We start from the raw sequence: 16,698 nt of genomic DNA, 5'->3' as shown, positions 1-16,698 counted from the left end.
GATATTCTACATATAAAGATTCCATGAAAACTTACGATGGTCGATCTTCCAAAATAAGAGCAGTTGTTGAAAGTGGCTCAAATTCAAAGTTTCTACGTCTCATTGTGTGCGGCGCAGGTTTACACATTTTTCCAGTTCTTGCTTCATATTCCTAAACAAAATTAAGTGATTCATGTTTAGAATGTCTGCAGCACAGTTCAGGCTTCTATCAAGGCAACTAGTTACAAGGTGAGTCACTCAGGTAATGTCAACTGCAACATCAGATAACTACTGCCAGCAATCATGCAGTGCCAGTTTCTAAGATATGGAGTGAGATAGGCTTCTGATAATTGTGTGAGTAGGTGCCATGCATGTGCAGTTGTGATTAGAACAAGCCACAGAGTAACAGTACACAAGTTAGACCTCTTTGAAAATCCAAAGGAAAAGCACAAATGAAATAAACTGCTATTGACTGGGATATCTGCCTCATTTGGTTTTAACAATGGTATGCTGTTACATATGTAGTCAGCCTTCCTCATTTGCTAGAGTTAGGTACACAAAGCATGTAGGGGAGTTGCACCCTTCATTCACTCCCCTGGGCAAGTGAACTAAGGATATGGCTATCATGCAAGGAAATCCAATTTTGCCACCCCCAAAATGGGGGTGCAACTATTATGTGATGGCAACTATTACGCAATGAAATACAGTATGAATCAAGTCTGCCAAAGTTAAATTTACAAATGTGGAAGGCTGACTGTAACAGGCTTAGGCTCTGGTTTACATGCTGCCTCTTCACTGTTATATATGAATGGAGCTCCTGATTTGAGTATCTCATTGGCCAGAAATGTCACAAACTCAGTCTGTTAGAAAGCCTCCAAGGAAGGAGCTTCCACCACACTCCGAGGCAATGAGTTCCACTGTTAGAAGCTCTTCCTAATGTTCGGGTGGAATCTCCTTTCCTGTCATTTGAACCCACTTCTCCGAGTCCTAGTTTGCAGGGCAGTGGAAAACAAGCGTGCTCCCTCTTCCTTATGACATCCTTTCAAATATTTAAATATGGAAATCATGTCTCCTCTCAACCTTCTCTTCTACAGACTAAACATATCCAGCTCTTTAAGCTGCTCCTCATAAGGCATGGTCTCTAGACCTTTGATCATTTTGGTCGCCCTCCTCTGGACACCAGTTTTTCAATTTCTCTATTAAATTGTGGTGCCCAGAATTGGACACAGTATTCCAGGTGAGTATGACCAAAGGATTCACTAAATATAACTAAGAATGATAAGCTCAGTGTCTTACCCCATCTGTATACATACACATCCCATTGCTTAAAATATTAAAATGAGGTGAAATATTCACTGTAACTTAAAAACATACTTTGAAAGCTTTGTCTCAAAGAACTGCATTCCAGTGGTTTTGCATTAACCTCTGTACTAGATATCTGGCCAATCTCTAGAGTAAGGAGATCAGGGTGCTTTACTGTCTACCAAATACAGTTCCCCAATGAAGACACTTCAAATGCCCCACTAGATTTTGCAGACATTTACGGTATTTGAAGTGTGAAGAACCTAGTTAGCTTGCAACTGAAAAGCTTTTTACAAAATGACTGGATTTGTTCCTACTACAGACTCAATTACACCCAGAAGAACACTAATTTTCTCATGAAGCCTTGTTTTTTTTTCTTTTCTAAAGCGTCTTACTTTCAGAAATTTGCAGTCTGTGAAGAAGTAACTCCCACTGAGTTCCATTAGGCTTATTGCCAGTCAAATTGATTTAAGATTGCAGCTTTAAATTGTAACAACTCAAAACATTACGAAACTTTTTATTCAGAAGAAATACTTTTGGCCAAAATATATTTCACAAAATAATTAAATTCTGGTACAGCTTTTTAAAAGCGTTATAGCAAAACTGATATCTATTTTGGATATAATTATGGTGTGCAAATGTTCAGAGATTCAGAATAAAACATAGAAGATTGGTGGCAACAACAAAGCATGCTGCATGCTAGTCTTGGGGGAAAGGGATATTTCGTTTAATGAAGGGATCTCCAAACTATGGCCTGGGGTCCTGATACAACCCTGCTAGGTCATTTACCCATCCCCTGCCCTACACTTTAGACTTATGGTCACCCTAAGTCTGAAAACACACGTAGGCACAAAACAACAATCTCATCAGCCAAAACCAGGCCCATACTTTCCATTAAAATGCTGGTAAGTTTATGTTGGTTAAAATTGTTCTCCATAATGAATATTGTACTATTCTTTCATATTTTGCACTAGAAATAAGATATGTGCAGTGTAGTTTTTTCAAACTACAGCCCCCCCCCCCCCCCCAAAACAGTCTGGGTGACTATGAACCACTTCTCTATTTATAAAGTTTGAGGACTGATTTAATGCATCCATTCATGAACTGCTATTGTGGCTTCAAATTCATTAGTTATAATGTGACCACCTAAAACAAATAGAGGCTCCTTCCCTTTTGCAGTGGCAGTAATACAGAGACTGCAGTATTTATTTGGCTTTGAGCCATCAAAACATTACTGTTGCTTTAGAGAAGGCTATTGGGACAGTTAAATGAAAAAGCTCACATTATGAGCCAACTTTCAAATGTTAATATTACCATCGCGTCCATATCACTGATACCCAAATCCATTTAATTGCACTTACATTTTGATTCTAAAACAAATGTCCAGAAATACAATTTGCACATTACATCTATAGAGAATATCCTCACCTCAATTACTTGGAAGTTAGTGTCTTGGGTTTTTTTTTTTATTTGTTTATTTTTGTGTGTGTCAGGAGCTACTTGAGAAACTGCAAGTCACTTCTGGTGTGAGAGAATTGGCCGTCTGCAAGGACATTGCCCGGGGACGCCCGGATGATTTGATGTTTTTATCATCCTTGTGGGAGGCTTTTCTCATGTCCCCGCATGAGGAGCTGGAGCTATTAGAGGGAGCTCATCTGCCTCTCCCTGGTTTCGAACCTGCGACCTGTCGGTCTTCAGTCCTGCCGACACAGGGGTTTAACCCACTGTGCCACCGGGGGCTAGTGTCTTGGTTGAATGAATGAGATTTAGTTCTACAATACATTTAATTTAATCCTTGTCCAGGCGGATGGGACAGTTTAATCCCTCAGGATCACATTTGGTTGCAGAACTCAGAGAAATAGGCATACAATACAGTAATCGTCTAACATTTTCAGTCATCCCCTGAGATGTGGAAACCATGGCTCAAGTTTTGGCCACCTACCATGCAACTTTTTCCCTTTTCACAGACAAAAAGTAGCTAGGAGAAACTTTATTCCAGCATATCTATTGCGTTTGTGTTGTTTAGATTTTTTGGCAAACAAGAAAGACTAACAACTGCACTAAGTAAATAATCTATTGCATGTATTGTAAGTCTAATTGAAGACACTAATGAATGTAAAGCACACTCCATTTTTTGAAGCTTCAATTTGAGGAAAAAACAATTTTCTTTGAATATTTTAAAAATTTTCCTCTGCATGTTCAATAACCTTTTTTTTTTTTAACGTGGCTTTGAATTATTTTATACTGTTGTTCGCTTATTATATTGATTTTTGCATTTTATGTATTTTGTTTCCTGGTATTGTTATGTTTTTGTATGATAATGTGTATACTGTACTGTTGGGCGTGGCCTCATGTAAGCTGCACCGAGTCCCCCTGTGGGAGATGGAGTGGGGTATAAATAAATAAATAAATTATTATTATTACTATTATTTGCACTGCAATTTTTCCTGTAGAATGAAAAGGAAGTGCAAAGAAACCCCAGAAGCCATCTTGTCTGCAGAGATTATTTTATTAAGTCTATGGGCCTGTTGAGGAGGCAGCAGAAGCAGTGCTTAGTTCAGTCAGGCCCCTTCTACACACCACATTATCTGCTTTGAACTGGATTATACAGCAGTGTAAACTAAGATAATCCAGTTCAAATCAGATAATGTGGATTTTCTGCATAGATAACCTGGATTATCTGGCAATGTAGAAGGGGCCCCAGATGGCAAACAGCTGTCTGGCTTAGGTTAAACACAAAATGATGGGGGCCTGGCAGAGTCGCTGGAACAGGTCTTTCCTCCTTTTCCCCTCTTAGAAGTAAGACAGTTTTTAAAACTGAGGTCAAAAGCCATAAATTATGGCGCTCAGCGGAATTTTTATAACTGGCTTGAATTAATGTTGAACTTAACTCCACAGAAGATTGTCTAACAAATGCTTATATATCAAGTCTATGTTAGAAATTCCAGTACTTCATCAATAATATACTGCAAAATAAAGAACTTTGTATAACAATTATCCCCAACAGATAGATACCAAGACATTTTCAAAAGATCAAACTAGCAGAATATGAAAACTGTCTACTCAGAGAACATTACAAACATTCAGCACTTTTTTATTCAAATTGAGAAGCAGGATGTGAGAAAAATGAAAAACAAATGAGCCACTGAACAGATAATGGTAGATCCTTGGCAGGTTTGTCAGCTGTAGTCATGACTATGTATATTCATACTGTTAAGAAAAGAAAGTTTTATAACTAAACTCCTCCTGCCCTTTGCGTGAATTTCATGTGCTTATCCTGCTTGAAATTATTTGCAATTCATAATAGGGACAAGGATCTGTACAACACAGTTTCCCTGAAGCAATGTTAAGTATGCACTTCAAAGCTATTTGAGAAGGTATCTCATTTTCAATAATTGCCACTGTCATCAAGACATAAAATCAAACAGGAGTGGGATTTTGTCAGTATTAGTATGCATAAAGGGAAGGAGAGGAATAGGAAAGTGAACAACAAATGTCTTGTTTATTCTGTGGCACATGTGACAAACCGAAAGACAGCTCATTTGAATGCTTTACAACTGAGCAAAAGCATCTATTTTGTACAACGTAAAGCTTTCAACTAACATCATTATCTCATGATTTCTCTATGATGCAAGAAAACAATGAATAATGTTTAGGAGCTTTGGTGCGAATGTGGCTTCATTTTAAGAAGCTAGATAATACCGTACATTACCTGTATCTATGGAGGGTATGTTCTAAGACGTTTCATGTAAACGTAAAACCATGGATAACAACAACAACAAACCTTTATTTATACCCTGCCTCCATCTCTCCAAGAGGACTTGGGGTAGCTAACACAAGGCCAAGGCCAACAGTTACAACAAAGCAAAAAGAATAAGACATACAACAAACTCTTATCATCTGATTGTACTTAAGCCAGAAATATACCAGTGAATGATACTGGAGGACCTAGAGAGGCCCACAAACACTTCCAGGGAGGTATATTTTTGGAACATGGTAGTGAAATTGTGGATATTGAACTTGGGGGTGGGGGGGGATCATAATGTGTAGTACAACCCCCATATTTGTGGGAGCAATATCCATTATTTCATTTATCCTTGCCTGACAAAATATGTCCACTCTGGGCATTTTCTAGGTCCTTTGGTATGATTCTATGGTATTCTTGAGCCAGAAGTCTCATTTCTGGCTCATCCAGGAAAAATCCAGGAACATATCTTCCGTGGATATGGGACCATACTGTACATGCAAACAAAAAGGAAATGAACAAGCACACATACTTCCAGGCAGTATGAAATACTGGCTTTCTAGACTAGATATCCAGCTGCCAAAGCTTATTTAACATGCCATTGAGAATGCAGGCAACCAGATATTGGTGGACTGCAACTCCTATCAGCCGGTGCCAGCACACCTAGTTACAAGAGACACTGAGAGTTAGTTAAGAACACCCAGAGTGCCCCAACTGTCCATTTCTGTTATATGTGAGAGAAATAACAGGCAACTGAAAGTAACTGTATCTCATGGTGAGGATGGCAAAACATAATTATCTATACCTTTAGCACTCCTTGGGGAAGCCCTTTTCATCATTGACTCCACCAGATATGTTGAATAACATTCTCCATCATCCTCAACATGTAGCAGCATCCTAGATCTCCCCGACTCCTACCAGATCTAGTTGGGTTGGGATTTTTAAAAATTTGCTATAACTGTAATATTTGACTGTTCTACATACTCCTCTTCCTCCTCCAATAGTTTTTCCTCCCATTTTGTGGCCCCATCTACACTGCCACATAATCCAGTTTCTGAATCCAAATTATCTGCTTTAAACTGGATTATGTGGCACTATAGATTCATATAATCCAATTCAATGCAGGACATATGGATTCAGAAACTGGATTATATGGCAGTGTAGATCCAGTCTGTGTGTGTATTCAACTGTAAGCATGCAACAAGAGGCTGTCTTAGTTTCCATTGTAATTTTTGCTAAACATGTTTAGGCTCTTGGCAAATGCACTAGGACAGTGGTTCTCAACCTGGTATCCCCAGATGTTTTTGGCCTACAACTCCCAGAAATCCCAGCCAGTTTACCAGCTGTTAGGATTTCTGGGAGTTGAAGGCCAAAAACATCTGGGGACCTCAGGTTGAGAACCACTGCACTAGGAGATGCCCTGTCAATCAGATCAATTTTCCACCTCTGTCTGGCTTAGTCAATAATTTTACTTATCTACTAAATATGTTACCACCCCTAAGGAGATATTTTAAGATTTTTTAAAAAAAAATCCACAGAAAGAAGAAAAAGCAATGGCATGTCATCAGTGCAACCAATATACAGTTAGGACAATCAGTGCTGCATCCATCATTACAGGGTCCTCAGTGTCTCATTCTTCCCTGACACAAAGTAATTGGAGTACAGGTCTGGTGTTCATTGTGTCCTCTATCAAATATAGCAAAATCATTCATTGTTTCTAAGACAAGACATCAGAAATGAAATTCTGCACGGACATAAACAAGTGAGAACTCCAAACGGAAGAATTAGGAATCCCTGACATTTTAGGAACGGCGACCCAATAAATATTAAATGGCATACCTGACAAAGTGGTTCAAAGCTATTTTAAAAAGCATAATTTGAATTGTAGTTTGATAAGGTAACATATTTATCTCAATAAATTGGAATTTAAAAGACAGTTGCAGAAGTAAACCCATTACCATATTCAATTTTCTCTAAATAAACAGTATGATTTCAATGCCCCAATAACTAAGTTCTAAGAGACTCAAATGTTAGTATCTTACAGAATTGCAACTGTTATCTCACCCTGGCCCTCTGTCCTACATTGCGGAGCTTGATTTTTTTTCCATTTATGCTGACATGAGTATCTGTTTATATTAGCTTTTGTTCAACGCTTGAATAAGGCTTTAAGCAGGGCAAAATATCAAAGACAACACTAATATTTGCATGGTGGAAATACAAGTTAAACATAGCTGGAATAGGGATTTAAAAGGTAAATGAAGTAACTGCAGAAACTTGTACTTGCCTGCATCTGCCAATATTCTTCACTATTAACCTAGAAGATTCCCAATTCTGCTACTAGCAGGGCAGATGTCCCCACATTTTGAAGAGAGTAATATAAAATAAAAGTCTTATTCTCATCTGACATTGCTCTCTATAAAGCTGCTGTCAACAAAAGAATAAATACAATTTGGAGAATTACGTAAATGTTTCTAGGAGGCAATATTAACTAAATGACGCTTCAGCTAAGATGTGCTGAGATTTGTTAGACCGTTTTGGAAATATACCTAGAAGCACCTGTTTATAGGTATGCAAAGCACTTAACATCATTTCTGAATAACTATAGACTACATAATTTGTAGTTCACGGGTAATTAATCCATACACACACACACACACACACTTTAATTTTGCCAGCAAGTCATTGCACACTGCATTTCCAAGATAATATGCCATTTTCCATGGCAGAATGAGACAGCAATTGGCATAAAAGGGAAATGTTTTATGAAGAAGAAAAAAATGTTTTCACAGTTCCATCTGGTCAAGAAAGCACCTGCCCTTGGTTTTCAGTAGTTTTCCTTAGATTAGTATTTCTGATGGCCAACTGAATTTCAAGCTGGTTTTCTTTCACAACTTCATTTATAACATCTGGTAAAATTGCATTAAAATTATCAGACTTCACAGAGCAGCCAGAGACAGTGAACCCAATGAAAAATGTATAAGCTGTAAGTTTATCAGGATGTTTAAAAGGCTTGGAGATCAGAATGTTAAAGGAGAAAGTTTAGCAGGACTAAGTATATCTTAAGTACAACAGAAAATCTGACTAAATTCAAAATGAAGAAAACAGCAATATTATAAACTGAACAAGGGAAATGAGTAAAATCTGCCTTTTAGTAATGGCATCAATGGTTTATGAGTTAGTACTATTACCTCATGCTACCATTATATGATGTGCCTTCTATTTCAACGATTGCTAAAAATATCCCATGCATGGCATAGAATGTGATAGAAAAATATTAAATTGCATACCCCTGTGCTTAATAGATTGGGTGTAGATACTGATGCAACACTGCCAGAACTTTCATCCTAATGAGAAAAACAAAAGTAAATCCTTAGAGCATACATTTGATAGACATTAATACAAAGCAATTTTCATGCAAATCTTAAGAGTCTGTTTAATAGTTTGGATATAACACTGGCACATCAGACCTGAGTTAAGACTGAGGCATTAGATATCCTGCAATTCCCCATCACTACCATAAAGGCAAATTATGTCAAGACAGAAGCCCAAATTCCAAAGCTATTGTTAGAAAATAAATGAAACAAATGGAATATAACAGCTGAATTCTATTTCCAACCTTCTGGATGTTCAGAGAAGTCACAGTATATCAGGAGTTTATGCCAGAGAGTGTGTGTGCCTAGAAAAGATGTGTGCATAAACTTCACTGCAAAGGATAAATCATATGCAAAGGATAATCTACATTTTTATCAGGGTTTTCATATGTGGAAATTTTCTAGACCACTGCATTACTCTTATTTTGTTCATAGTGTCTGCTACTCATTCATCAATAACCCTATTTTTTGCGTTCTTTGACAAAAACCTGGTGGTCACTATAATCTAAACTAGTAACCAACATGTGATTACCGGTAGTAATGGAATTTAAAACTTGCAAAAGACTTATACTTGTAATCATCTATGAAAAGCTGTCCCTTAAGGATTCTATTGAGAGTAATCTTCCATTCACAAGTAATTATCTCTCTGTCCCTCTATATACACATGCACATACACACAGTCTCTCATTCAAGTAGAGATCAACTGCAGAAAAAGATAACAGTGTCAGGTTTCACAGCTAAAACATCCTCTATTAAAGAACTGCTGGAATTTCACTAAATTTACAGTTGAATTTCTGCACTGAAATCTACTTAGTGGGTAATTCCATGGAATTTTTTTACTCTACACACAGTTCACATAATTCATGAAGGCTTCATTACAAGCAACTAGGAAACTAAATTAACAGAGGAGAAATTTCTTTGAATTCAAGTTTAATTTACAGGGCTTTTTTCTTAAGTAATTAGCATTGCAGTAATGATGTATTAGTGTCAAAACCAAGCAGCATATAGAATTTATCACAAATACAGAACACACACACAAACCTTGCCTTGAAACAACCCTTGAAATCCTGGAAATAGTATTGAGGAAGCACTTTAAATAATTAAATCCAAGACTTGCATATCAGGTGAAGGGACACAAAAAGAATACTGATGAAAACAAGAAGCAAGAAGTGTGGCCTCCAGTTGTTATTAGACTGCAATTCCTAAAATTTCTCACCATAGGCTATAGAGGGCAGGACTACTGGAAGCTATAATTCAACATCTGATAGGTCTTAGTGTGCTCATTTCAATAGACCAGACAGCAGGCCTGCAAATTAGCAGCTTTAAGGCTCCCTGCAATACAGGCAGTCAATATCACAGCATCAACCTGAGCACAGCAGTTCTCAAAGTGTCCTCCATTGAGTCCTTGGGGCTCTGGAAAGCCTACGGAGGGGGTCTGTACTCCCCCCCCCCACCGCGCTAGTCCAGCCTGACCATTGTGCATGCACCCCCACTCTACCTGCCTGCTCACTTGTCTTTGCATAAAGTATTGTCCATCTGTGGCCACCATCCAGGCCTAGAACCACCTTATTTCCTTCTATCTCATTCTCTATTCTTCTTTACTCCATCGCAGCATCCCTCCTCCTCCTCCCTCCCTCCCAGCTTTCCCTCCTCTTTCTTGCTCCTCCCCCTCCCCCCACTTCCTTGCCACAAAAGCCTTTCTCCCCCCCCCCTTACTGCCAAAACTTTTTTCCCTCGCCTTGCTACCAAAAGCCTTCTCCTTCCCTTGTCACCAAAAGCCTTTTCCCCTTGCCCCCAAAGGCTTCCCCTCTGCTGCCTAAAGTCTTTTCCCCTCGGTCCCCTTGCTACCAAAAGCCCCCCCCCCCCCCCGGTTGCCATCAAAAGCCTTTTTCCCTTCCACGACTCAGGGGGTGCTTTGATTGTGTTTTTCCTGCATGCCAGAAGGGGGTTGAACTGGATGCCCTCTGGAGTTGCTGCTATGATGATGATGACGACAATGACGATGACTATTACTAGTACAGATGGCCATCTGTTGGGGGTGCTGGATAGCCCCTGGGGTCTTCCACTGAAATACTGTTAAGTTTCAAAAAACCTACAACAACCCAAATTGTTTTTTGTTTTAAATATTGTATTATTCTTTCTTTCTTTCTTTCTTTCTTTCTTTCTTTCTTTGCACTGTGTTAATTAGTTTATACAAACCATTGATCTGTGAGTGGCCCGGCTCATGCCTGATATATATACATTATATATTATTATGTTTATTTATACCCCATTTTATATCTCCTGAAGGAGACTCATATTACACATACTATAATATATATTATATAAACATTTCTTGGGGTTCCACAAGAAACTATTGCTTCAAAAAGGGCTCCATAGCTGAAAAGGTTTGAGAATGCCTGTTCTAGGAAAAGACACAGCAGAGCCCAAGAATGTTTTTTTTTTTTTTTTTTGCTTTCCATTTGTCTTTGCTGGTTTAGTGAGAGATACTAGACAAAGACCTCAACCACAAAGCCTCCTTGGATATCCTCATCTAATTATCTTGCCCCATATTCCCATGACTAATGCCATTTAGCTGCAATTAAACTGGTTCTCAATATTGAGCAACTTATACAATTATCTAGTGATTGCCAAAGATCCTCAAATTGTATGCATGTGTAGAGATGTATGCCCCACTATGGAAAATAAAATAAAGAAGAGATGACAGTGGGGAAAAATTGAACAGTTTTTTTTTAAAAGAAGAAGTTAAATTGCTGACTTTAAGAATTGCAACTAACTTCCACATAAAGAGAACGTGTCAGATGTATGTGCTGATGAATACCCTCATCCACCTGCATTTCTAGAGCAAAACAAAATAAAATGTTTAAAGTAACATCATTTCCCCTAATTGTGCTATTGTAATCCTATCCATTGTGATTTCATTTAGATTTTTTTTCAACCTAGGAATTTTGCTATGTTGCTATGGTTGCCATCACTGCTCTGCTTCTCTTCCAAAAGGAAGTTGACTACTATTAGCAGTGCTTATTAGGTTGAACCTGAACAACTGTCTAATTTCACATTCCAATTGGGGCAAAACTGCCTTGTGTCTGACTCTCAGTGCAAAGGTCAGGATATATATAAAGTGATTTAGCTGAAATTAATTAAAAAAATAGTGGAGAAGGGTGGGACATTTTAGTGGAGAAGGGTGGGAAAGAATTCATCATGACGATTAGAAGGTAATCCCTCACTACTGGCAACTGTGGTAATTATATTTCAAAGGTTGAAAGATTAGGGTTTTTTTTGAGGGGATACTCAGAATTCACCAGACGATAGGTCCAGTCAACATCAAAAAGGGAGAGTACGAATACACTAAATCAGATATTATGCTAATTACATATATAAGTGAACATCAAAGGCATGCCTGTGTATGTCCTTTCTTGCTTTTACAGAGATAGAACTTCTCTTCCTCACTCAGCAATTACTAGTTGTGTGTATTCGGGATAAACCTTGATTCGTTTCATGTCTCGGCTTTCGGTAGGGCTCCTCATCCATTTCTACTGAGCTTCCCAAAATTGGGAGGGGGGGGTCTTCCCACCCAAGCTTCCCTTCCCAGAATGCGCTTTTTTGATTTGCCTCACCTTCATCTGGGGAGTCAAAGGGCTCTCTGCCTGGGGCTGAAGACCCATCGTGTTTGCTACCAGTGGTCTTGCAATGCAACCCAAAACCCCTGGGCCTGCAGTCGAGCACCGAGTAAGGACCGTTGCTTACTTGACACTCGGGTGCAGGCCCTGGCAGCCCCGAGTGAATAGGCTCAAAGCACCGGGGATTGCAAGGGCCTGCACCTGAGCGCTGAATAAGAAGCGCTCCCTACTGGGCGTTCAGCTGAAGGCCCTGGCGCATAGGCCCGAAGTGCCCCAGCCTACAAGGGCCTGCACCTGTGTGCCAAGTATGCGCCAGGGCTGCAGGCCCTGGAGCATAGGCCTAGAGCACCCAGGCCGGCAAGGGCCTACACCTAAGAGCCAAGTAAGTAGTGCTCCTTGCTCAGTACTCGGCTGCAGGCCCTGGCAGGCTCAGGTGCATAGGCCTAAAGTACCCGGGCCTGCAAGGGCCTGTACCCAAGTGCTGAATAAGCAGCACTCTTTACTTGGCACTTGACTGCAGGCCCGTGTGCTTTGAGCCTACACATGTGGCAATTGATTCAAAAAGCAGGCTTGGAGCCAGTACCCGCTCCTGCCTACCTTTCATATTGAGTTTATTTTCATTCCAGGAGGGGCCTTCCCATTCCATGCTATCCAAATGGATGGACAAAATGAAAACACAAATCAAACAAATGATACAGATACCGGTTCCATGATTAGCAATAACCAAGCCATCCACCCCTTTCCTGTTTTGTTGTGCTGCCCCCCAACCCCAGTGAATCCTGGCAGATGCCATTGATTGGGAGTCTGGTGAGATCCAGCCTACGCTCTTTACCAGCCATTAAATGGTTGATGAAATGAAACAGTGAGTGTTTGAGTGGTGAGAGGGCACCCATAGAGCAAAATTATCAAAGAAAAGTAACATTTTGCTAAGCAATCAAATATTGCATTTTGTACATTCAGCTATGACGGTTCCAGAGGGCAAAACACCAATTACTACCAGATGGCATTCTGTGGAATACAGAATCAAAATGACTTAAACTGCAGCCATGACCACTTAGTTATTCCAAGAAGGTTAGAATAGGGTAGAGGCCCCTTTGCTGATGGAGAGTTCCACTGGACAGGTATAGTCCAGATAGCTGCTAGCAGTCCAGCCTCTAAAGCTACAGAAACCTCAATTAGTGTGTGCTAAAAGGGGAAAGATTGAGTAAGAGCAATGTCTCTCCTAAAACCTGACCTGTCATCTGGCTGAGCAGTTTAAACCCTTCACATGCATATGGCACTAGAGATCTTCCATACAGAAGATGAAAAACAAATAGAAGAGTCATCACAAAAAGAGGACAATGTAACAAAAACACCAATGATTAAAAACGGAGCCACCGCATAAATACACAAACTGTAAGGTTCTTAAAACACTATTACTTTTTATCATGGAACTGATGACAGTTAGTACAAAGACTATATGTAGTGGTCCAATGAATTAAAACTCAGGATCCAAACTTGGACTTTTATGAAAGGATCAAGATACACTGAGAAAAGGAAGGAGAGCAAAGTTCAACAGATTCCTCTTCTTGCAGCCTCCAACAGAATTTTCCAGGCTTCATAGTTCCAAAAACACCTGTCAGGGATATGGACATGGGCAAATTAACAAAAACCACCCCCTTCCTATACTTTCAACAGGTGAGCACTATGGGCAGGAGTACCCTGGGTCCCCTAAACGCATTTGTTTACAAATCCGTAACCAAGAAAGTTATATTTAATATCGACAATGCACTTAAATTGATTTTGTATCAACCACATTCAGTTTCAGTTTTTATCCTAAAATACTATAGTCTAAATCTATCAGTTGTAGGATCTACTTACTAATTGTTTCAAGAGTAATGACTAAGGAATATATTTGAATTACAAAGATACAGAATAAGGGATGCCTAGCTCGACAGCAGTATGTGTGAAAAAGATCTTGGAGTCCTCATGCACAACAAGTTAAACATGATCCAACAATGTGATGCGCCAGCTTAAAAAGCCAATTAGATTTTGGCCTGCATAAACTGGAGTCTAGATCAAGGGAAGTCATGCTACCCCTCTATTCCGCCTTGGTTAGACCACATCTAATTCCGGACACCACGATTGAAGGGAGAAGTTGACAAGCTGGAATGTGACCAGAGAAGGGCAACTAAAATGATCAAGGGTTTGGAGAACAAGCCCTATGAGGAGTGGCTTAAAGAGCTGGGCATGTTTAGCCTTGCAGAAGAGGAGGCTGAGAGGAGACATAATGGCCATGTATAAATATGTGCGGGGAAGTCATAGGGAGGAGGGAACAAGTATGTTTTCTGCTGCCCTAGAGACTAGGAGGCGGAACAATGGCTTCAAACTATAGAAAAGGAGATTCCGCCTGAACATTAGGAAGAATTTCCTAACTGTGAGAGCTGTTTGGCAGTGAAACTCTCTCTCTGTCCTGGAATGTGGTGGAGGCTCCTTCTTTGGAGGCCTTTAAATAGAGGCTGGATGGCCATCTGTCAGGGGTACTTTGAATGTGATTTTCCTGCTTCTTGGCAGGGGGTTGGATAGAAAGATCTCTTACAACTCTATGATTCTTTGAATGTAAGTAGAAACAGAAAAGGTTGTGATTTCAAAAGCAATTGGATCAGGGAAAGGAGAACCATAAATTTAAAATAAGGTTCAAAAACATGTTAGCCTTATCAAGCTGTTCATAATGAACAAGTACTTGTATCAATCAGGTTTTTTTTTCCTGGCCTCACTATATAAAACAAGCTGCATGCTTTATTGTTGCCCCTTTAATATTTTTGTCCAATTTACAGTTTTCCTAGAGTATTATGAAGGTGACACAGATCTAAAAGTGATGCAGCTCTATGTGCCACAGAATAGATCAAGAACATAGATTGTATTCATTGCTTTAACAAATACCAGTGAAGGTAAGAGATGCACTAGAATACAATAATAAATTACATTTCTATTGAGAAATCGTATACAAAAAGTTATATTGACCGCTAAATCTGACATTATCCACTGTCATAGCTAATTGAGAGGAGAAATTTGGCACACCAGCTCAGGATCCAACAAGGACTACAAGGGATGACATCAAAGTTCATGACAGCACTACTTAACAAATATCACAATCAGAAATTGCACAAAAGCCATTAGTAGGAAGCCTTCTCTACTAGCTAATTTAGAAATGAATATCCCCAAGAACTGATAACAACAATATCAGCAAGAACTGAACACACTTCAACCATTTTTTATCTCATAAATGATTCATTTCTGGACTTCTCTAACACAGTTAATCAATAGATGTGCCCCATTACATATAGGAGATGCTAATACCTTGATGTAGTATACAAATGATCTGTAATATATGATTACTCAGAAATGAATTAGCATTGGTTTCCAGTGATTTACAGATACTGCATGTGTTGAACACATACATAGGACCAACTGTTCCTCCAGCAAAGATGGGGTTAAACTTCTATCGCTAGTTTTTTTTTTTGATTAGAACAGTGCTGTTATGTGGGAAAGGGATGTAAAAATGGTTCCTTTTCACTTAATGGGTATAGAAAATAAGAGAATATAACCATCAGACAGAGAATATAAAACCCTTAGATTAAATAATATAGATTGAATCTAGTTAATGGTGTTTTTTTTTTTTTGGTGTTTAGAATGTAGTGGTATGGTTTTTTTATTATAGAAAAAATATTTTTACCTTTTTTGTATGTTTATATATAGGTTTTTTATTAACTTGTCTAAATGAAAATTAATTATTAAAAACAATCAAACAATTGAAGTACACAATATTTTGTTCTGTGCTTTTGCATGACTAAAACTTTTTATTTTGTTCTTCTAAAATAAATTATAGCAACTTTGATGGTTGAATAACTAAGATTTCTTCTCAATCTGCATCTTGAAAATTATTTTAGCCAATATTGCAGTTCTGTAATCTTTGGAGCCTAGTCCACACAGCCAAGTTCATTCACCATTTTATGATCTTGCCTGAGAAACTGCTTGTTTCTGAGAATGGGCCATAGCATGTAAAGGGAATGAAAACGTTTAAAACACCAAAGGGCAATTTTTAAGAAAAGAAACTGGATTCCCAAGTAGTTAAATACCTATATAAAAGTTTTGAAACAATCATGACCATTTTTTGCAGACACTCATCAAATTTCAGGGTGGAACGTGTCCGAGTTTAAGCACTGTAAAAGTGACAATGTCATTCTATAGGTATTCTATTAGACTGAGGAATTAGCAAATTGTCACTGACCTGGTGGAAAATGTGACGAGGGTCACCTGAATGATCTACAGATGGGATTCATTAGTACTATATTTGTATGCCTTGCTATATGTAGCATCTTGCCAACTACAGATTTAACCACAACATTGCTATTTTGTTTCATTGTTTTAAGATACACCAGTATTATTTTAGAAGCTACTTTGGGAGTGTCTCCTGGGCACTGAAGCCACAACCCTGTCACCACCCATCCACTCATTTCCCTTCCACTTTCCCCACTCCGCTTCAGAAGAGATTCCCCACAGTTTACCTCCTTTCTTGTTTGGCTCCAATTACACTTTCCTGTTCAGCAGCTCAATACTGTTATTGTGGGATAGTTTCTTAATTAATCACTTCTCATTTGCCATAGAAGAGCACATTTTCATTGTTTATGTATTATGATTT

The 16,698-nt window shown here is 38.9% G+C and overlaps 1 protein-coding gene across 2 annotated transcripts in view; it reads right to left on the bottom strand.

Moving 5' to 3' along the window:
* TBC1D12 (TBC1 domain family member 12) overlaps positions 1-16,698 on the bottom strand; it is a 62,055-nt gene that overhangs the window by 25,613 nt on the left and 19,744 nt on the right. The window contains exons 3-4 of one of the 2 annotated variants that reach the window (XM_060768735.2): positions 8,314-8,370; positions 36-151 (exon numbers count right to left, since the gene is read on the bottom strand). In XM_060768735.2, the coding sequence (XP_060624718.2) occupies positions 36-151; positions 8,314-8,370 (173 nt within the window). The remainder of the gene's footprint in view (positions 1-35; positions 152-8,313; positions 8,371-16,698) is intronic. The other variant, XM_060768736.2, reaches the window with a different exon arrangement.

Source organism: Anolis sagrei, chromosome 3, assembly GCF_037176765.1.
Source record: "Anolis sagrei isolate rAnoSag1 chromosome 3, rAnoSag1.mat, whole genome shotgun sequence".
Classification (NCBI taxonomy): Eukaryota; Metazoa; Chordata; class Lepidosauria; order Squamata; family Dactyloidae; genus Anolis; species Anolis sagrei.
This window is presented reverse-complemented; position numbering and strand designations above follow the sequence as displayed.